At 31.7% G+C, this 23,024-nt stretch overlaps 1 protein-coding gene across 3 annotated transcripts in view; it reads right to left on the bottom strand.

The window, feature by feature from the left end:
• Positions 1-23,024, bottom strand: part of LOC118179558 (transmembrane 9 superfamily member 1-like) — a 98,201-nt gene that overhangs the window by 39,076 nt on the left and 36,101 nt on the right. For 2 of the 3 annotated variants that reach the window (XM_085823688.1, XM_085823687.1), the window contains 4 exons: positions 11,788-11,851; positions 11,560-11,631; positions 7,567-7,714; positions 7,315-7,440 (listed from right to left, as the gene is read on the bottom strand). In XM_085823688.1, the coding sequence (XP_085679814.1) occupies positions 7,315-7,440; positions 7,567-7,714; positions 11,560-11,631; positions 11,788-11,851 (410 nt within the window). The remainder of the gene's footprint in view (positions 1-7,314; positions 7,441-7,566; positions 7,715-11,559; positions 11,632-11,787; positions 11,852-23,024) is intronic. The other variant, XM_085823689.1, reaches the window with a different exon arrangement.

A 23,024-nucleotide genomic window follows, 5' to 3' on the forward strand; every position in this document is an offset into this window, starting at 1 on the left:
AAGGTGCGCTTTTTAACATTTTGTGTGTTACCTTTCTTTATTAAATATCATGTTCCTCGCACTTAAATCATAAGATCCAGTGCAACAGCAATATCGCAAAATAGTTTTAAAACGAGCATATCTTTAGAATTTCCGATACAGAGACTCACGCGCTGGAGATAAAAATGTTTTTTCTGCACAACGTTGCCATTGCTCGCTTTGAAATCCTTGAGTTTGTTAATCAAAAATTCGTCAAAGTTTTAAAAAATAGGAAATCGATCATAAAACAAATTTCAAATTTGGTCTTCCACATGCTCATATTCGTTGGAGGATTACGTTATTCAAAATTCAATGACTCTATGTACCGTTGTTTTATCACAATACGAGAAATATACATACATTTATGCAGATTTTTCATTATTTAATTTCTTCAAATATAATGCAGGACTCTAACATTTTGTGGCAACAGTTTGAAAAGTGAACCCACATTTATGAGTCCGACGCAAAATGCCAAAACGAAACTAATAGTTCTCGGGATTCAAATCCCTTTGGACTAAAAAAAATTCAATATGAAAATGCACATGTGATTGAAGGAATTTCACAGTTATGCGTCAAATTATGATATAAATACATACATCATAGAAAAAACTCACAATCTGTTCTATCGAACAGCCTTTGTAATAAAAAACTACAAGATGCAAGTTATACATTAGGCAATTCAAATGAATAGTATTATTTCTGAAATTTATATAGAGAGAAGGAAAATATACAAGTACTTTCATCCAGTTTTTATATACAAGTACTTTCATGTGATTCATCTTAGTTACATGAAAGGAAAAAAAAAAAAAAAAAAACTTGAAACAACCAAGAACAGATCTGAATCTGAGAGGATCACAGCTTTAGTAAATATACGTTGATGAATTTATAACTGATGAAAGGCAATAAAAACAGTCCCAATCTGGCCATTAAAATGAATAGTATGTATTTCTATACATACCTAGACAGAAATAAAAAAACAACCCCACCAGATCAATCCTCTTTATACAATAATAAGCCATCTGTAAAAACACAGGGCACAGATCATCTAAATAATTATTTACAATTGTTGCCTTTGTTATAACAAAAACATGTTCAGAATTCATTTCCTTTTTATTGGCTTACAAGTTCAGACCTAAAAAAACTTCAAAAAATATTCATTAAAATTCAAAAAATATTTATTCAGGTGGAGAAGAACGTCTACCTCAGACTGGTGATTTTAAATGATTGCAACTTGTAAACCAGTGAATGGGAGATTAAAAAAAAAAAAAAAAAACATTAAAAAAAGGTTTTGAGAATAAAATTTTTTCATCTTGGTAAATGAAGTAATATTTAAACCATGGGTAGCATTAATAATGTGTAACATGTAATTTTAAGAGCTTCTGTCACCAGACAAATAGTTTGATTAGGAACAACTTCTAGTTACTGCTGATATAGCTATAACAGAGATATCATAAGAATAAAAGGAGCACAAGTGGAATATACATGTTATAAGTCATCATTAGAATATTAAGGTCACAACCCCATTTAGAACCAGCCAACTCCTTTAGAAAAATTCTCTTTTTTATTTTAATATAATGTGCAGCAAACTTGTTACACATTGCAACAAATTTGCTGCACATTAAGTATCAATATATTTGAGAATGGATGACCTGTTACCTGAGGCAAATCCTACTCCTTTTTTTATCGACTCTTGATCCTTGTATAGGTTATCACAAAGTGAAGGTTCATGCTGATGATCCAGACAAGACAGCCTTTGTGTGTCCCTTCAGAGCATATCATTTCTTATGAATGCCTTTTGGTCTTCGGAATGCCCTGGTAACATTTTGGAGATTGATAGATGATTTTTGCAATGGCCTTTAGGACATCCTAACCCTCACCTACCTCAGCGTTTTGTCAGAATCATTTGAGAAACACCTTTCCGATGTCCAAGTTATTTTCGAAAGGCTTTTGCTCTTCACATTTCACGCAAACAGATAAAAGTGCCACTTTGCTTCTTTTCGTGCCAAATATTTGGATTACACAAAATGCGGTTTCAACCAGTAAAAAGCATTTGAAATTCTTAAAAACTGACTAATAATACCTCCCATGTTGATGCAAGCAAATGGAACTCAACCAATACTCTTCGAACCGATGCAAGCAGTTATGCTTTTGGAGCCATTTTACTTCAAAGGGAAAGGTCAAAAGAACACCTGCCAGCCAACTGCTTTCTCTGGCTGAGCAAAACTATTTGACAACTGAACGAGAAGATCTTACTGTCGTCTGGGTTCTGAAGAAATTCCATGGTTATGTCAAAGGATCAGAAGTAACAGTACCATCTGATCATCAATCTTTGAAATGGCTTTTGAACCTCCCGTTTCCAAGCAGACGACTTGCTGGATGGGCACTTGAACCCAAAACTATAATATATCTCTGGAAAGGAAAACGTCATCGCTGAGAACTTTCCAAACATAAAGTTTCACATAGCGAGATTTCAAATATATCTGTAGTTGACATGCACAAATCTCAACTTAAAGATGAAAATTTAAAAAGATTATCGAAAGTTTTGAATCCTCTCGGAAAATTGAAGAATGAGCCAACTGAATGGGATTCTTAATGAATCAAGGTGTTCTCTGCAGATACATCCCTGACTATAATTCAGAAGAGGCCCAGTTAGTCATTCCAACTACCAAGTGTGAATCCATCATGTGAAAGCACCATGATGACCCGATAGCTGGACATTTATGAAGAGGAAGGATCATTCCAAATAACTGGCAGATGCTACTAACTGGTATGAAAAAGTACATACTGACTATGTGAAAAGCTGTGCTAAGTTCAACCACTACAAAGCTATTAACCAAAAGCCAGCTGGACTGCTAAGAAATCCTGTCTACTCAATGTTTTAATATCATCTCTATAGACTTGTTTGGACCATTGCTACAAACTGACACTGGAAAATAATGGATCTTATTGTCAAAGACTGTGCTATCCAATGGGTTGGATTATTTCCTCTTGCTCAAGCTACAGCATGTGACTATGCCATCACCCTCATTTAAGAAGTACTCATGCGACATGGTATACCAGGTCTACCACGAAGAATCATCAGCGATAATGGAACCCAATTTATCAGTACCATCTTGCAACAAGTTTGCTGCACATTAAGTATCAATCAAAATTTGATACCAGTTTACTTTCCTCAATCAATTCCTGTGGAATGGGAAAAATATAGATCTAAAACCTCGTCTTGTAATCCTTGTAGGAGATGCGCATGACAAATGACATTCGAAATTCCCAGTTATTTGTTTTGCTATGAATAAGGGCATTTGTGACACTATAGGAAACACACCAGTATTCCTATTGTTTGCAAAAGAGCCAAGGACTGTCGATGACGCTGTCCACGATTTCAAAGCTGTGGTTGAAAATGATAACTGTTCCTGAAATTACTCCTTATCTTAAACCATTCACAACTGTTACAAAGAACATATGAGAACGTATCAAAATGAAGCAAGATCAACGTAAAAAACAATATGACAAGTGTTTTATTCACCAGGTGATAAAGTATGGGTTAATTTATATCTTGTTAATACTTCAAAAAACAAAAAGGACCTCAAAGTTCATACTAAAGCGTGATGGTCCATACTTGGTAATGACACAGAAATCACCTACTTTTCTGTGTCATTTCAAGCCTTCATAAAACATCAGAGCCCTTAGGGATATAGCATACGTCGACACTAACATCTTTCAAAGACATATGCATTTCTCCTCTCATTCTGCTCTGAGAAGTCAACCACCAAAAGTTAGTTTGTATTCCAAACTTATCAAGAACTTGATGTTCCAGACAGTGCTTCAAAGAGAGGTCCCCTTGCTCAGGAAACCAAAAAGCCTCAGACAAAAGGCAATATTACAGAGCTCCCAAATCTTCCAGTTCTGTCTCCCTGCAACAAGGGTGTTCTCTGGTGAGCAGCCAGGGAAAGACTTCAGTAAAGGCCAGATGATGAACCTCTTAGGCTGTATCCCACCCCTGTTCTGTATAATTCTTAAAATTTTACATTATGTCCGTGTGTGACTTAACCATTGTAATAAATTATTGTTACACTATAAAGGACTCTTTTATGACCCCATCTAACACAACACCCCTATATAATTTTTTTAAAATTCCAGCTTTGAAAATGAATATTCCTAGACAAGATTGGTCAAAAAAATCTAGATAAACATTCCCATGACAATCTCATCAGTGGGGAATATAAATGCATTTTTTCATGGTGCTTTGTGATTTTAAAGCCATACAGTACACACTGAATTTCCAAAAAAGCCATATTTTATTCATTCACATACATTGTTTCAATGTAAGGTGGGGATGAATACCAGCTAATAGCATTTTATTTTTATCTCAATTTATTTAGTTTTTTTAAGCTTTTCATGACAGCTGTCAGCATTCTAAAAAATAGCAAAGTGTTGTTATATTTTGTATGCAATACTGTGACAGTTTCAGAGTATTACATGCATATCAAAAATATTTACAGAAAAAATTACACTTTTTATATATGACATTTAAGCTGGTTCAACTGTCACAGTATTGCTTGGTTTTACAACAAATTAAAATACATATAAAAATTTTAACTTCTAAGCTTTAAATCCAAATCAGAATTACTTTAAAGCCCAAAAGGCAGCCTCAATTAATAATAGTATTTTAAACCCTAATGGAAAACAAAAACTAATATATATGTACACCCTGCCTACAAAAGTCCTTATCCAGCCTTTATTTTTACAACCATTGGTCACAGATCAGCCACACACTTTACAAAAAATGTTTCAAATGACTCAAAATTCAAGTTTTGACATTTTAAAATTCAAAATGCTAATTTTTCATAAAACATAAAATGTAACTTTTTATATATTTCTTTGATCCCTGTATTTGCATTTAGAAAAATTTTAGGTTTTAGCATACTGAAGGGTGCCCATTTTATTGAAGCAAAATATCGGCTCTGCAATACAAGGCTGGAACCTGTTTTCAAATTACCACGGGTTTGTTCTTGCAGTATTATAGCAACTATATTTTTGTTACATGATCAATGAATTTTAGTTTAATTTGATTATATCTTCTTAGTTTAGTGGTCGAGACCTGTTGTATGTGTACTATGTATGACTTAACGCATAATATTGTGAATTTTGATCCTATTTTAAATTATTTGAATTTTAAGCACTGTGTTAACTGATTGCTGACTTTCATTAGCTGTCTGTGGCTTGTTCTAATTGATCATTACCCCCCTCATGTCACCAAAGAAATACATTTGGCAAGATAAGTACTTGTCTTTTCATGATTTAATGCAAAAGGGCAAGAAAGCTATCATTCATTGGTGTATGAATGAAGGTTTAATTAGTTCACTATAAATGTGCAGTTTGTATGAAAGGTATGCACTTAATCAAGCATAATGATCAAATGGATAGTTAGACCAGGGTTTGCCGTGAGAAAGGTGCCAATGCTCATCATTGTAAGACAAGATACATAGTTCAAAGAAAGCAAGATGAGCATAATTGATATTTTAATTTTTTTCTTATTTGTGGGTATACAAAGTTGGAATGAATTTGCTTGTGAATGAGGTGAATGTCTCTTCACATAAAAGTGTGGTTGATTGGAGGAGTTTTTGTAGAGAAGTGTGTGCATGGATGTTTATGTGAAAAAGAGTGAAATGACTGATGGTCTTTGTGTGGAGACTGATGAGAGTAAGTTTTGCAAAAGGAAGTATGATAGGAGTAGTAAGATGAATGGAAAGTGGGTGTTTCACAATACTGAATAACGAAGTGGAAAGATTTTAATAGTGAAATATTGCATGAAAGAGACTTTGTTCAGGTGGTTTCTCAGAAAATCCTACCTGGAACATGATTATCTTTAACTGTTCAAAAGCCCATGACTACTTCGATAATCAAGGCATTAAGCATTCGTCAGTAAATCATTCCCTGACTTATAAAGACACCCAAACTGGTACCCATACCAACATCATTGAGGGATGTGGAGCCAAACAAAATGGCAGCTTTGCAAGCAGGGTCTCCAGCAGCCATTGGATGACATTTTTGACTCGTACTTTGCATAGTTTATGTGTTTTCACTAGTACTGGGATTGGGGGCAGAAAGATCCATTCCAGGACTACTTGAAATGCATTACAGAATTGTATGCCCTGAAATCATCCAATGCTTACAATCAGACATAATCAAGAACATACAAAGTGAGTACTTTTGTTGTTTCTGTAACATACATTTTTGGCATTGTTTTGGATGATAAACAACATAAAAATATAGCTTCTTGGTGCCATTTTTGGCATAAAAAAATTACCAAAAATATTAAGGGACACCAAATTGTAATCTTTTACCAAATTTTGCACTTGCTATAAAAAATAAAACACAAAAAGTTTGACATTCGTGCAACAAAACCGTAATGAGATTTTATGGGTCAGTTAGTAAGTAAATTACAATAATTCAAAATTGATATTTTTCTCCTTAAATGCCATTCAGTGATATTTTTTGCTATTTATTAGCATCTTTAATTTATTATTTTATTACGTGTGGTATGCCGGAAGAATTTTTACACAAGCAATTTATAAGTTTGCAAAGTCAAAAAATATGTTATTAATGCTCTCATGAAGTTTTATTACTTTAGAATCATGATCATAATCATACAAAATTTCATTAGAATACAAATAATTTCCATTTTTAATAAAAATAATAGTACTAGGAATGCCACTATTGAAGCCTCGTAGTGTTTTCTAGGACACGAATTCTACAAGATTCTGTGAATCTTGTGAAGATCTCCATTTTAAAAAATAAAAATTATATCCATCAATACTTTTCAAATAATATGCTTATAAATGATTATCACTTAATCTCTTAACATCAAAACCTTTTTTCTATTCTAGTTACGTACACATGCAAACTTTTCACTCTTCAGTTTGTGTATGGCCCTAAACATAATCAGACTTTAATACCAAATACTATCTTGGACAATTTTCTCTAGAATACTTTTTGTGTTTTATTTTTTAAAATAAGAATACATTTTTCTGAAATGTAATTATAGCAACCAGGGCAACATATAAAAAGTTAGATTTCTTATATTGTACAAAATTACACTTTTTTTTTTTTTTTAAATTTAAAAATACAAAATCATCACTCTTTACATTGTTTAAAATATTTTTGCAATTGGAAATATTTGTCTACAAACCAATGGCTGTGAAAATAAGTCTGGATAAGGACTTTTGTGATATGGTGTGCATGTATGTGTGTATGTATATATACATATATGCAAATAAACAGTGAAAGCAGGATTACCTGATGTAAAGGCATACAGAAGAAAAGCTATAGCATTCATTGTTCCATGGTTATGGACATTAAATAAATCAAGCAATGCCATTACAACTAGACCTAAAGCTATTGAAAGAAACTGAACGCCTACACCTAGGGGGGGAAAGGAATCTGTATGTTAAACGAACTTTGGTAATAATATAGTTCAAACTGTAAAAGCATATTTTAGTAATTTAAATGCATATTTTAATAATGCATATTTTAGTAATTTTAACATACCTAATATGGCACAAAATAAACTTCTGTAGGGAGGAAAACGGAAAACATCACCCCGAATAATTTTCCATCCATACTCATCACATTCCATATTTTCTATATCATCAACATCGACATTATAACGTGCAAAATCATTACGCAATACTCTTGTCTGTAAAAGATTTATTATAAATAACTGTATGAGAGAATAGGAAATTTAAGTGCAAAGGAAATATATTTCATTTTAGAGTGCAGAAAAATAAAAATCTTTAAAGATAATCTTACTGTTACACATATGCAGAAGCATTGGCATGAAAGCTTACAGTTTCACATTTGTACATGTACACATATAAACCCCTTGTCAAGTTTTCAAATTCAGAATTTGAAATAATGTATTTTTTTTAAAGTGTATGTTCACTATACCAAATTGGCAAAAATCTAAAAATGGTTAATTTTTCAAATTAAAAATTCCAAATGCTTTTTTTATTGCTAGGAAAAACAGTACATATTATAAAATTTGAAAACATTTTGAATGTTTCTTGATGACAGCAATTAAAATGTTTCATGCTATTCATGTACGTTAAATGTAATGCCTATTACTATTGCAAAGAGCTAAAGTAAATTCTATCAGCTTAAAACTAATTAACATTTCTCTCAAACCTGAAACTAATTTAAATTTCAACCACACATATCTTATCATATAGTACAAACATATATCATCTAGTAAAAGTACTTATAAATTTGAACTGATATCAATCTTTGAAAAAAAAATTACACTGAGAATTTAAAAAAAAGAGCACATTAAAATCATTAACTCTTTATCATCGTCTGCTTTTTAGAAATTCAGCATTTTTTCACATCAATTACATTGTGAATGAAACTAATTTCCTATTATAGGATGTTTCATATTTGCGGGTTATCCAGGCATGATAGCTATAATAAATACTAAATATATCAATAAATACTTATCTCCCTGTTGCCTCCTTGTTATAGTTCTTGGCATGTTGCATTTAAAAAAAAGTTGCTCTTTCAATTTCGCCAACTCTTAGTAGATAAGATACAGAATCAAAGGCTTAGAGATAATGAGTCGAAACTTAGAGCAGTGGAATACATTTTTCTATCTTTAAAACTATACTGCAGATAATAACTGAGTAGTAACTAGAAATTTATTTTTTTAAATTAACAAAACTACCGCTACAATTAACATACAGAAATAGCTAATGCAGGCATCATCATCAAATTTATCAATGTCCTTGACATTAGCTACTGATTCTGGATATCCCCAAGTGGAATATACACTTATAATAAAGGCAGATAAGATAAGTACAATAAACACTTATAATACTTTAAATAACTATTTATAACTCAAATAACTATTTATAACTCAAATAACTATTTATAACTCGGCTTTGCTTTAAATAACTGGAAAGCATGTAATTTTGGGGGGTGGGGCAAGAAGAGCTATACAGTTAACTCCTAATTTACTAAGGGGGATTAACAGGATTGTAAATTAAAAATATAGAAAAATTCTTTGTTGCAGAACAATAAAAAATTACTTTTACAAACTATAAGCATATTAAAATATACAGGATAATAACAGTGATTACAGTTGATGTCACAGTATACAGAAATTTTACTTATCTACAACGCATATAATCTGGACTATATAAACATTGTATAACTGTTAAAAGTAATCTGCTTAATTATTGAAATAAAGTCAAGACATGAATAACATCAATAGAACTTTATATGATAACTGAAAAAAACTAAATATAACACTAAAATATGCTTCAAAGAAAATAAAATTTTTTAATAAAAACATTTAGATATATGTGAAGCAAGAATCTAACAACTCTTTAAAAAAATTAGCATTAGAGTTTTTTTGCCATATCATCATTTTTACTACAATAGCCTATGACAAACAATGTAACAAAGTAAAATTAAGATGACATTCAATATAAAGTATTGATATGCAGCCTCCTGAAAAACATATATGGCAGAAAAGTGAACAGCACATAGCAACATACACAAGTATAATTTAAATGGTTAAAATCTATTCCAGTAGCCTTAAACTGCCAACTTATGTGCAATTTTATGTGGCCCATGAAGGCATCTAAATTATATGGATATTTGTTGGAAATAGAGTATTACAAAGATTTCAAAATTTTAGCTATTTGAAGTCCAAGTTTACATTAGTTCCATTAGTCCAAGATTACATTAGTTCCAAGTTTACATTACAAGTTCCATTAAAAACAAATGTGAATAACAAAAAACCTATAAATGGTGCTAATTCATTTACAATGTGAAATAAAATCATATTTAAAGATTGGAAGATACTGATAACTTTTATTCGTATTATTCAAAAGATAAATACCCCCAGTTACAAATTTGTGCACTAAGAATAATAATTTTGTTTATGAATACATTTATATGCAAACAGTTTTTTTTTTTAACAGATGAAAATTAAAGAGAAAAGAACCAGAACCCAGCTGACCGATAAGCATCTATAATCTGTGATGAAAATAATTTCTAGCAATTTCTCTCTGAAGCTACAAAATTTATCAGAATTGATCTACCATTAAGTGTCATGCATTTAATTTAATAAATAAGAAAGAGAGTCTAGGTTGGTGTTGTATATTCTCAAATTTCATCCCATTTGGTAAATTTTCATGATTTGTTTATTTTTTGTTTAAATTAAATAAGTTATTTCATGATTAATTAACAGTTAGAATTATTTGATAAAATATCAGTCTCAGAATTTAATATTCAGCTGTCAATATATTTGTATTAAGAAGCATATCTAAGAGAAAGTCACAGATGCAAAAATCAAGATCTCAAATAGAAAATAAATATAAATTTGATTTTTTTCCTTTCAGATATTATTAGTATTATTGCTTACATATATTTTTATAAATCTTTAGTCTGTAAACTTTATTTAAAATGTTTTTTATTTTGTTCATAATTTTTTTCATTTTGTTTAAAAAAGAACACTTTTTCATTAAAAAAAATTCTGGCCCATCTGCTGTTTTAAGGTCGAGCATTCAGCCACATTCAGTCTGAGTTTGAGACCAATGACCTATTCTGTTTTTTGTAACTGCTCGAAAGTAGCCTGTGTGACATGCTATTTATTGCAATTAAAATGATAAATGAATTAAATTAATTATACTTACTAAATGCAAGCTAACATATTCCAAACATTAATTATAAAGGCTCATTTTGTAACTCTCCACACGTATGCATATATATGTGGAAATATTAAAATGTTTAACCAATCATCTGCCAATAAACACTACTGTTTATTTTTTAAAGAATGCTTTTTTATAAATTGGCAATGATGACAGTTAAAATTTTAAAGATCTAACAGTCAGTTGTTTTCATTTTTTGCATACTTGTGCATTATTATAAGTTAGAGTAGATATATATATATATATAATTACAAAAAAATTCTTTTGAAAACAAAACACAAACATGCCTAGTTATCTTTGTACATTACGATGCAGAAAAATTATCATCAAAGACATAAAATAAGAAATTGGAACTAATGTTTCACAAAGACCAGAAATTCAAATTCATACTTAATAAATTTCAAACCCCCCTTTGGTTTTGACCTTTTTAAATTTATTGTTGCACTTCTATAATTATTTGAAATTTATTAAGTATGAATTTCAATTTCTGGTCTTTGTGAGACTTTAGTTCTAATTTCTTACTTTATATATACACACACACATACACACACACATATATATATAGAGAGAGAGAGAAAGAGAGGGTCCCCTTTTACATTTTTTCGAGAAATATAAGCAAAGTAGTGCAATTGCCATTATTGCAATTTCTTTATACATAAGAAAACTTTATAATTCGAAGCTCCATAGCATCATCAGCATAATCATGCTGAAGGGGAAAAAAATAAAAATTTCTACGTTAGTATACTTAACTAAATGCAATACTGTAAGTACATGCATTATTGTAAGTACATAAATGCATATCCAAACATGGGAATATAATTTCCTGACTTACCAATATGACTATAACAAAACCTATTAAAAGCATGACCAAAATTGCTGAATTGATGATAGAAAGCCAATGAATCTTAAAAAGATAAAAAAAAAAAAAAAAAAAAAAAAAGATTCTTTATCAAATAATTCTAATATTAGAAACAGCAGATACTATTACAGAATGTAAATTAAATTTAAAATAATTTAAAAAAATAAATCCACTGATGCAAGAACTTCTGGAAATTTTTACCTCTAATGTTTTAGGGAAAAAAGATGAACTCTGGGATTTTTTCAGTCTGTCCTCATAAGTCTGCCTAAAGAGGTAAATAAACTTATTCTATATAGTAACTGACTTAAGAATTTTCAAAATTTATCAAATTTAAAATAAAGTTGATTATAACTTAGACTAGGAAATGAAGATATATAATATTATTTGTGATATTTCAAATGAAGGTCCCAGACATTTTTAGACTATAAATACCAATTACTTTATAACTTTAAAACTTAAATATTAATTTATAACTTTAAATACCAATTACATATTTATGCTAAAGCTTCAAAATCTTTTTAATTATTTTGTCATTTTATACATTTATTTTAGAGCAGATAAAATAATTCACATTATTTTACTCATACAAATTATTAAATCTCTTCATTATTTAATTTACTTATGCTTTTAGTATTAAAAAATATTTTTATTTTCTATCTTTCGAGACAAGTACATGAACTGCAAATCAATTACTTAATAAAACATAAAGAAGTTGGATAAATATTGTAATTACAGTTAGATTAGGGGTTCCCAGCAAGGTTGGTGTTGACCTCTTGAAGGGGGTCAGTGAAATTTTAAAAGAGATCATGATAATGAAGAGGTTGACTGGGGGTTGATAGCTGAATGTACTATAGTAACAGCTGATCATCATAATCAAGATCCCATTGATGGAAAAAAATGTTTTAATAAAACTGATAATTAATTGTTTGTTGATATAAAGCTATATGATGCAATAAGGAAGAAATCATATAAAGTAAATAAAAGGGGAAAATACATAAAAAATATTTAATACATTTTTAAATAAATAATACTTTTTAAAATATATAAATTTTTATGCAATAAATGAAACAAATTAAAATCCTGAAACACAAGAAAATACACCAACAAAAGGAAAAACAATACAAAACTTTCTTTGAAGATATATTATTATACACAAGCCACAAAATTTTAAAAGTTTTAATGTTCACTTCCAAGGCATTTTATGATACAAGAAGAGTTGACTGAATTGAAAGAGAATGATCTTTTTCAACAAACATGAGTATGCTAAGGCTGGAGCTTAAAAGTCATCTAAGAGAAATAACTCAAAATAAAAGCTGTTATTGAATACATTATTGACTTTTACCACTTCTTACCTTTAGCAGGCTTTAGTCAAGTCAATAATTTGTTCAGAAAACAAAAAACAGGTTGCATATTTTTTAATAAAGTAAATTAGAACTAAGCAATTTTATAAAAAATATTTCAAAAACTGCACCAATACATCAAGCGTAGCTGGGCTGGCTGTTTGAATTACAGACTGGCAGTTTGAACTACAATCTGTGATTTTGTTTCTGAAAATTTGCTAAATTTTTCAATAATTAAAAGTAACAACAATACAAAAAAAAAAAAAAAAAAAAAAAAAAAAAAAACAATATAATAATAATTAATTTAATAAATAATTTTTTTTTTCAAAATACTAGTTCCAGTTCTTAGCCCATTTGCGATCATTAAGATAATAATGTGAAATTATTTATATTGTGATTATGCTGTATGCTATATATTACAGAGGGGAAAAAAAATTTTTTTTTACTCTATGCCCGTTCACGGCATTTCTACCATTAAGCAACGAGCAACCTAGTAAAATGAAAAAGAATAAAAATGAGAATTAAAACAAGCTTCAAAAGAGTTGCCATTAAAAAACTTTAAAACAATGAGGCAATTCTTGAGAATCGCCACCCCATTCGCCATTCATATTGCTCTGATGACATAAATGGCAATAAGCTGAATCCTTGATTCCAGTACGACAAAAATGCTTTTGTAAATAATCATGTCCAGTTAGCATTTGAAAACAAGCAACTCCAAAAGATTGAGGCAAAGAACTGGGAATTTTATTTTTTTGTTAAGATATATTTTTTATGTTGCACCTCTTATCCACAGCTGCATCGCTGTACAAGGACATTCTATTATTCTTAATTTTATTGTTTGCAATCATTTTAATGTCATGCAAAGGCAGAAGAGAATCAGGCTGAGTCATCAGAGAACTAGCTTTAGCAAGTCTTATCAGCCTGCCACAATGCGTCAGAATCCACTGGAGGGCGAAGTTTTCTCTAGAATTCCTAAGTTCAAAAAGCCTTGCACAGTATGGATATATGTATTTTCATTGTATTTATGAATAGATATGTGACTACAAGTATGGATATGTGCATTTTCATTGTATTTTGAATTCACAAGCAACAATATAGCAGTCTGAGAATCAATGAGAAACACAAAATTGGGATCAGGACTGTATCTCAATTTATCAGTTGCAAATGATATTGTTGCTATCTGTCCATCAACATTGTCACAGTATTTCTCAGCAGGATAGCTAATACTGAAAGTACTTGAATATGCTCCAGCACTGGAGTTTTTTATAACATCTTCTGTCAAACCATCAGCGAACACATGGAGCCAATCATCAGGAGGGTACCTACTATATATACAGTCATGTCCATAAATTAAGGATAATTTGGAGTCCCGCGGAAATCGAACTCTAAAATAAATATATCACCTGTAAAATCACTACACACATCTTCAAGAATCATATGCAAATTTCAGGAAGTAACCAGATGACACCGATGGTACGTCACAATGACGAGAGTGTAAGAGAGTGATATATAAGGAATACAGGCAAAGAAGTAAAATTGTTCGCAGGTGCTTTATAAGCATTTCAGTGCAATAAACGAATAGTTATGACACAAAGGATGCATATGGATGATTTTTTAAGTGGTAGAATTATCGGCTGTCTGGAATGTGGGCTTACCCAACTGGAAGTATCAGATGAACTTGGAATTGCCCAGAGTGTCATCTCCAGGCTTTGGCAATGATTCTATGATGATGGTAATGTGAGTAGATGTTACGGAACAGGTCGCCCCAGAGTTACAACGCCGAATGAAGACCGGTATTTGGCAGTTACTGCCAAAAGAAACAGGCGGAGCACAGCCTCAGACCTGTCTCGTCAGCTCTCTTCAGCCACTGGTACGACAATTTCAAGGCAGACCGTGTACAGACGCTTAGGGCAGATCGGTCTATATGCTCGTAGACCTGTCAAATGCGTTCCACTTACTGCAACTCACTGTCGCCTGCGGTTAGCCTGGAGTAGAGAGCATGCATTGTGGATACCGCAACAGTGGGCTTGAGTGATGTTTTCCGACGAGTCCAGGTTTAGCTTGCAGTCTGATTCTCGCCAGACTTTCATATGGAGAGATCCAGGTACCCATTACCAACAAGAAAACATCATTGAACGACACTGTTACAGTGGTGCAGGAGTGCTCGTTTGGGGTGGAATTATTCTGGGTTCCAGAACTGACCTGCATGTTCAAATTGGAACCCTGACAAGCCAAATCTATCGGGACGTCATTCTGGAACAACATGTACGTTTGTTTCAGGGCGCCATCGCACAATTTGTGTTTATGGATGACAACGCCCGTCCTCACCGTGCAAACATCATAAGCGAATGCCTTCAATCACAGGATATCACCCGTATGGACTGGCCAGCATTCTCACCGGACTTGAATCCGTAGAGCACGTGTGGGACATGCTTGGCCGATGAGTTGCAGCCTGTCAACCTCCTCCTACATGTCTACCAGAACTTTGGAGAGCATTTCTTTTTGAGTGGTGTAATATCCCCCAAGCTCAGATCGATAATTTGATACTCAGCATGCCTAGGCGTTGTATGGACGTATTGCATTGTCCGGTACACATACAATGTATTAACAATCATACCAACCATGTAATATTGGTTTTTTGTAAATAGGTTGTTTTTTTTTTTTGTAATTTGCTCCAGGGAGAAAAAAATCGCTAATATATTTAATAATATCAAACATATAGTGTCTTTTTTTGCTCTTTACTTTTGTTTAATAAATAAACTTTACAAATAAGTCAAATTTGTTTTGCTTCTAACTCTTCCTTTGCCTGATTTTGCATTATCCTTAATTTATGGACATGAGTGTATAAGCCACAGCAGCACTTTTTAATTCACTTTGTAAAGAGAGGTGTTTATCGACATTCCAAACAAGATAAAGGTGGCCCTCCAACATGGTTTGGTCTAGAACAGGATTTAATTCCTGAGGAAAAACCTGGTGATTGGGTGTAGGAATATCATAGTTATCATACAGATCATTGACAGTAGAAAGGAAGGAATTCTGGTTTTAATCTTTCGTTCGCTGGTACGTAATCATTTAAAAAGTTATTTTTTATTCACAAAATTTTTTTCAATGAAGTTTACAGACCTTTGGCATCTTTCACTTAATGGTTCTAGTTCAGTCTGAAGTTCCATAGAAACTATGGGGGATGATTTAGCGCCACCAGTGATCAATCGCAACATGTTGTTTTGGAATAGGTCAAGCTTGTTTTTGGCAGAGTTTGAGGCGGTTATCAAAGCCTAGTTTCTATATTAAACAACAGGACAACATAACTTTTCTAGTTTGCACACAAGACATCTTGGGTTGAGTCCCAAGTGACACCAGCTAAACATTTCAATAATCTTGATCTAACTTATCCTTTATCAATGGCTGAATCAACATGTTTTATCTAAGTTAATTTTGGAGCTAAGTGAAAACTAAATTTTGGAATTTTGGAGCTAAGTGAATACCCAAGTAGACAGTATCAGTAAGTTCTATTCAGGTCTTTGTCATTAAATTGAAGTTGGATATCTTGATGTTTTGTTCTGAGGGAAAACAACTGACAGGTGGTTTTATCAGTATTTATGAAAATATTATTATCATAAGTCCAGGTGTTAACATTTAAGGCCTGTTGCAGGACTCTCTCCAGGGCAGCAAAGTCAGATCCTGTAGCACTCATCACCACAAATAGTAAGAGATTCACATCTAGGACAGAACTGAAAATAGTGTCTATTACATCATTGATCATGAAAATAGTGTCTATTAAAAAGAATCGGGTTCAGAACAGCTCCTTGGGGTAAACCCTGTTTGGTTTGTCTATAACCTGAACAGTGGTGTAGCTACGATTCCAGCGCCCGGGGACAACTAAAGAATTTGCGCCCCTTTATGTGTGCCAAATGGGAAAACATTCCATTAAAAAATTTTGTAGCGTCAATTTGGCACCCCCTGGATGCTGTGCCCAGGGACAAATGTCCCCCTTGCCTCACCCTAGCTACGCCACTGAACCTGAATAACACAGGATGACCATACTTATAAAGCATTGGTCAAGAAAACTTTCAATCTGTTTACACAAGTAGCCTGAAATGGCACAGGAAATCAGCTTCCTAAGCAGTCCAGCTCTCCAGACCCTATCAAATGCATTTTTAAAGTCCACAAACACTGCGAGGGTACTTTGTCTTCTTTGAAAGCCATCTTTTACCTCTTGGGACAAGCGTACAATTTGTTTAACTACGCATCTATGTCTATGGAAACCCACTTGTTTTTCAGACATTAAACCAATTTTGTCTAGCACAAACTTTAACCTGTCAGCAATCAATCTCTCAGGTGATTTACACAGTACGCTTGTAAGAGAAATCGGGCAGTAACTGTCCATATTTATCACTGGTTTGTTAAGTTTCAGAAAAGTGTAAGGAGGTCTATGGAAAAAACCTTTGTTTTAAAAGGGATTGATGCAAAAGAAAGGTTTGGAATCCAAGTTAGATGGTAGAAAATGAGTGACTGTGAGTTCTATATCATAGCAACAACATAATTATGCAATTATAAACTTAAATGAAGATGCTGAATAATATTCAAAATAGTTTCAATTGGATAAGTGTTAAGTACTGCTGAAATTTTCTATTTAATTTTAATATTTAAACCCTCTTGATTTAATATTTATTTTTCCATTATGTTGTGAAATTTTGTTTTGTTTTATTTATTTGTTTAATAATTTTCTTCTTTAAGTAATAGTTTTGGGGTTTGATTTCGAATGTAATTAAATTTTTAGCTACATTTATTCTGCATATAAGCATTTTATTCTTGTATAAAATTGAAGATCTTTCAGTTCTGAATCAAACAACATTTAAAAACTTTAAATAAATTAACTAGAATGTGAAATAAAGACAAAAATGCTCCTGAAGGGCCTGGCAAGTTTCTGGAAGTTTGGGGAAAATACATTTTTAAAGCTCTAGGATAAAGTTTCCACAAAATTTCCAAATGCACGTGCAACACCATATAATACGGCTCCCTAAGCCAAGATCAGACAATTTTCATTCAATTCTGAGTGGAAGTGGTTCAACGCGAATTAGCTACAATGCAGTTTTGAGTTTACAGTGCGAGTGATATTGAGAATTTATGATATTTCTTGTTTGCTGAGGAGGATCTGTTTAACATGTGTGCACTATCTGGGCTATTTGCATCTATTTACTTTGCAGTATAATTTTACCAGTTGCAATAAATTGTCAATTTTGCCTGCTCATTTGGAGTGACTTTTAAAGAGTCACAAATCTGCAGCTCACAACACCTGGTGTCAGAAGTGGAATCTCTTGGAATGTCTATAGAGAGAAAGCTGGAAGAGCAATTGAAAGCTATTTTTAATATGATTATTCTAAGAGGAATAAAGACACTGAATTAAGGAAGGTAGAGCACAACTGAAGCCAATGGTAAAATGATCTTTAATGCTATCTCAGACATGGAAAAAAGCAACTCCTATCAAGGATTTAATTTCACAAACGCCAATATATAAAAAACGTCAGCAAAAAAAAATTGTATTTTTTTATAAGTTTACAATCAAAATATCTATATGTGAAGCTGTTTGATTTTGCCACATTTTGAATATATAAATCCTAACTAGGAGGGCACTTATAAGCATTAAAAATATTATTTCTTCACTTTTGTTATTATGTATAAAACAGTTACAATAATATTGGTAAAATTTTGCATCACTAATAACATACAGTAATTGGTTTTTAGGGTTTTATTAATCATAACATAATACAATCGTACAATCTATGAAATGAACTAGATCATAACAAAACATGCATATCTATTTCAGTATTTAAAAATATAATTGAGAAAAGGTAAAATTTTTAAAAAGTTAAACAAAATTTAATATTTTTACTTAATTTATGTTTAATTGTAATTACTATTATTATTGTTATTAGTATTTGCAATGAACTGATCTTGTGGATCATTCGCTCTGGATATTAGATTTTTCATTTTCTACTTCCCAAGCTAAATTTTATATATACTTTCTAATGCCAATATATATCAACACATGAAATTTGCATGGTTAGATTGAAGTGATCTGGATTACTCAGTTACAGAAAAGCACATCAACAGAAACCTACGAAGAGAGCCAGTTTCACAGGGGATACTCAGATAAAAACTGGTTGCTGTTAGCATTATTCATGAGGAAAATACTCAGTAACCAGAAAAACAGCCCAAAGAAAAACCCCAGCAATATCTAGCTTTGACTACTCAATTACAGGCTGACCTTAGACAGTCTACAGGAAGTTATTTTTAATAGTATTAATAAATTTTGATCCCATTATGCAGAAATTTCCCATGTTTTACCAATTTTCTTCATCTTTACTTGCTCAGCCTCCATTCATTTGAAAAATATTTTCTGCAAGTCATACAGCAATTATATTTAATGAATGAGGCAATGGATTCCTATATATAGAGAGAGAAGATAATTAAGCATGCTTGTGCCATATTAGTTGGTGCTTTCTTCGACTCCTGAAAATACGCTATTTTTTTCCAGTAAATACTATTTTATAGCGTTTTATTTTGTGATATTTTCATGCTAATTGTGTTGCGGTTGTGATTAGTATTGCGGTTGTGATTAGTACGTATCTCGCATAACTAAAAAACGAGTAGCCTCAGAACGCTGAAATTTTGTATATAGGACTGCTAGTACATGTAGATGTGCACCTCGTATTTTGGTTGCAATCGGCTGCACCAAACATATATAAATATATTTTATATATATCCACTCTGTTACACGGCTCAGTGATCTCAGTTTCTTTACTCTTATATTTTTGTAAATTGTACATTTTTTGCTTTAAAGATGATTGAATTATGTTGTTCTTATCTTCCGGTTAAGGTTTTTATACCTTTAGTTAATCTGTATGCAATATTTTTAGAATTATCAACAATTTTAAAGTTGTTTAAGTGCCGCTAAGCCTAATAATGTTTTTCATGATGGCCATTGCTTGTTTACATTTGAAACAGCAGAATAGTGGATTTGTTGCCAATGTAGAGAAACTTAGCTTTGCAACAACAAAAATAACGCCTTCATTTATTATTGCGAAATAAATCATGCTTAATCCTTTCTGGAATTTTTTCGAGGAAAAAGTGTTTAAGATTTACTTCGTAATTTTTAATAGAGATATTTTGAGTTTTTATGTATTTTTGTCTTGTCGTGAAGTGAGAACTGAAATAGAGTGAATTTTAAAAAAGAATGCATTTATTCTATTGTGGTTTATGCGCTGTTGGCAAAGTAGATTTAATTCAATCCGATAAGTTTAAATGAAATGGAAGAAAAAATATGTATAATTTAATATTCCGTACAAGGAAGTCATGTGGTGTACACATCATATTTTTTGGATAGAGTAGAACTGTAAATTCTGCGGACCTATTTCTACTTGTAGATCTATCTCGTATTTTCTGAGGAAAACGTTTTGAATCTGCTACTGCTGCAAATGAAAGTGGCTGAAAATTCGATAGCATTTTTGTTTGCTCTTCAAGCCTTCCCTTAAGGATGGCATTATCAAAAGTTTGTGTAACCAATAAATCATAAATTTGATATGCCATAGAAATAATTTTTCCTTTTGAAATATTCGTGACTCTACTTGAGTCTAATGCAGTTTCTAAAGAACTTAAAATTGCACGTCCATCTGCTAATATAGCAGTAGACTCAAATGGCTCTGTCTGAATTTCTCGACAAATTTGTAAAGACATTATAAAATCAGTATCCTTTTTAAAATAGTAGAATAATGTAGAAATCAAACATACTTACAGTCTGATAATCGTTTCAGACCTTTTATATTGTAGAAAGAGTAATCCAAAAATCAAAGCCATAGCACGACGAGCTACGTAGACACACAAAAATGCAAACATCCGTACATACATACGTTCGTACAGACGCCCCGAAAAATTCTCTTCAGTATTCATTTTAAAGCAGTTTTATAATTTTTTTTTGGAGGAAAAGAGTCTTTTATTCTGTCCTTACGTACAGATATCATGCAAAAACATCATGAATTTTCATTCGATAGCGGTCAAAATGGATATTTTCGTTGAAATATGCTGCCTGAAACTTTTAAGGAACTACTTCCAAGGAGGTCAAAAACAAAATTGTAAACTCAATTAATCCCACCCAGTTACACATTGGTGTTAAAAGACTAAAAAAAATTAATAAAGGAGGTGTTCTATTAGAATGAATGCTGTAGACATGATGCTGTAGCACTGATTTGATTTGTGTTGGATCTAATAAAAATGTATGCCAGTCATGAACAAAAAAGAAACAACTGAATTTGGCCACATTTGGAATTTTCTGGTTTATGCATTTATCTACCACGCCAAGTCATTACAAAGAGCCTTTTCCAATTTCATTATACACAGACATGTGTGTGTGTGTGTGTGTGCATGCAATTATGTTACAGAAACACTGATGATGTAAATGTTGAGATGTTCATCCATGATGAACTGCAAACTTGGTAGCCAAGGCGGATCAAATATTCACTTTTCAATTGACATTTGTGGCCACAATTCACTTGGCACTCTCATGCTATTTCAGAATATTTACCATCTAATATTGTTATAATAGGAAGAAAGCAGCATGGCAGCATCTTAGTGGCAAGAGATGTAGAAGCAAAGTGCATAGTTACCCAGTACAGAAGCTTATTAAGAGAAAGCTTTCAATTTGTATTAGCTACATCACCATCATTATGTCATATGATATGTATTAAGGTAGAAATGATGCAATCCAGAACAGTTTTTACTCTTTTTAAAACAGAGAGGGGGAAATATCCAAACTTAAAATGAAGTGTTAAGGGGCTACTGCTTTTTAAGTTTTATTTTTAATTTATATATTTTTTATATTACATATTCCCTTCTTCAAAGAAAAAAGGGCTTGGCAACAGAAAAGCCTTTTTAAGAGATAAGTGAGGTAACAGCAAATGAAGAATATAATTTCAAAAATACAAATTATAATTATCGCCAAAATAATTACTCAAATGCAGTAAACCCCTCATTAACATAAATCTCAATGAGCCAAAAAATCAAGAGCTTATGCTTGTTTAAGGTAGAAATGATGAAATCCAGATCAGTTTTTACTCTTTTTAAAATAGAGATCGGGAAATATCCAAACTTAAAAAGAAGTGTTAAGGGGCTACTGCTTTTTAAGTTTTAATTTTAATTTATATATTTTTTATATTACATATTCCCTTCTTCAAAGAAAACAGGGCTTGGCAACAGAAAAGCCTTTTTAGGAGATAAGTGAGGTAACAGCAAATGAATAATATAATTTCAAAAATACAAATTATAATTGTCGCCAAAATAATTACTCAAATGCAGTAAATTCCTCATTAACATAAATCTCAATGAGCCAAAAAATAAAGAGCTTGTGCTAAAAAAAATTCCTATTAATTGGGAATTGAAATGTTATTTTTGGAATAATTTTTTCTATTATATATTTTTTATATTACATATTCCCTTCTTCAAAGAAAACAGGGCTTGGCAACAGAAAAGCCTTTTTAGGAGATAAGTGAGGTAACAGCAAATGAAGAATATAATTTCAAAAATACAAATTATAATTGTCGCCAAAATAATTACTCAAATGCAGTAAATTCCTCATTAACATAAATCTCAATGAGCCAAAAAATAAAGAGCTTGTGCTAAAAAAAATTCCTATTAATTGGGAATTGAAATGTTATTTTTGGAATAATTTTTTCTATATAATAAGCATTTATAGTATATAATGTCCTCACCGAAAACATTACAGTACTGCATTAATTACTCTACTGTAACTTAAAATAATGCACTCACAGATCATCAACTTCATGGCTAATGATACTCATGAGTTGAATAAAACTAGCAATCAATTTGGCAGCTGCAGCAAAGCATTCTACAAGGTCTAAGGCATGCAACATTTCCTGGTGGGTGGGCGAAATGATATTATCCACTTCACTTTCTTCTGATGGCATTTGTTGAACCTTCAAACACAACTACTTGCACATTAGATTCCACATATGGAAACATCATTATCAGCACTCACGAACTTCTCATTCATTACTGACACAATGTTAATGATTGTTGAACAAT

The sequence above is a fragment of the Stegodyphus dumicola genome, chromosome 9, assembly GCF_044657685.1.
Source record: "Stegodyphus dumicola isolate Sdum_Otavi_A_Nest chromosome 9, ASM4465768v1".
Classification (NCBI taxonomy): Eukaryota; Metazoa; Arthropoda; class Arachnida; order Araneae; family Eresidae; genus Stegodyphus; species Stegodyphus dumicola.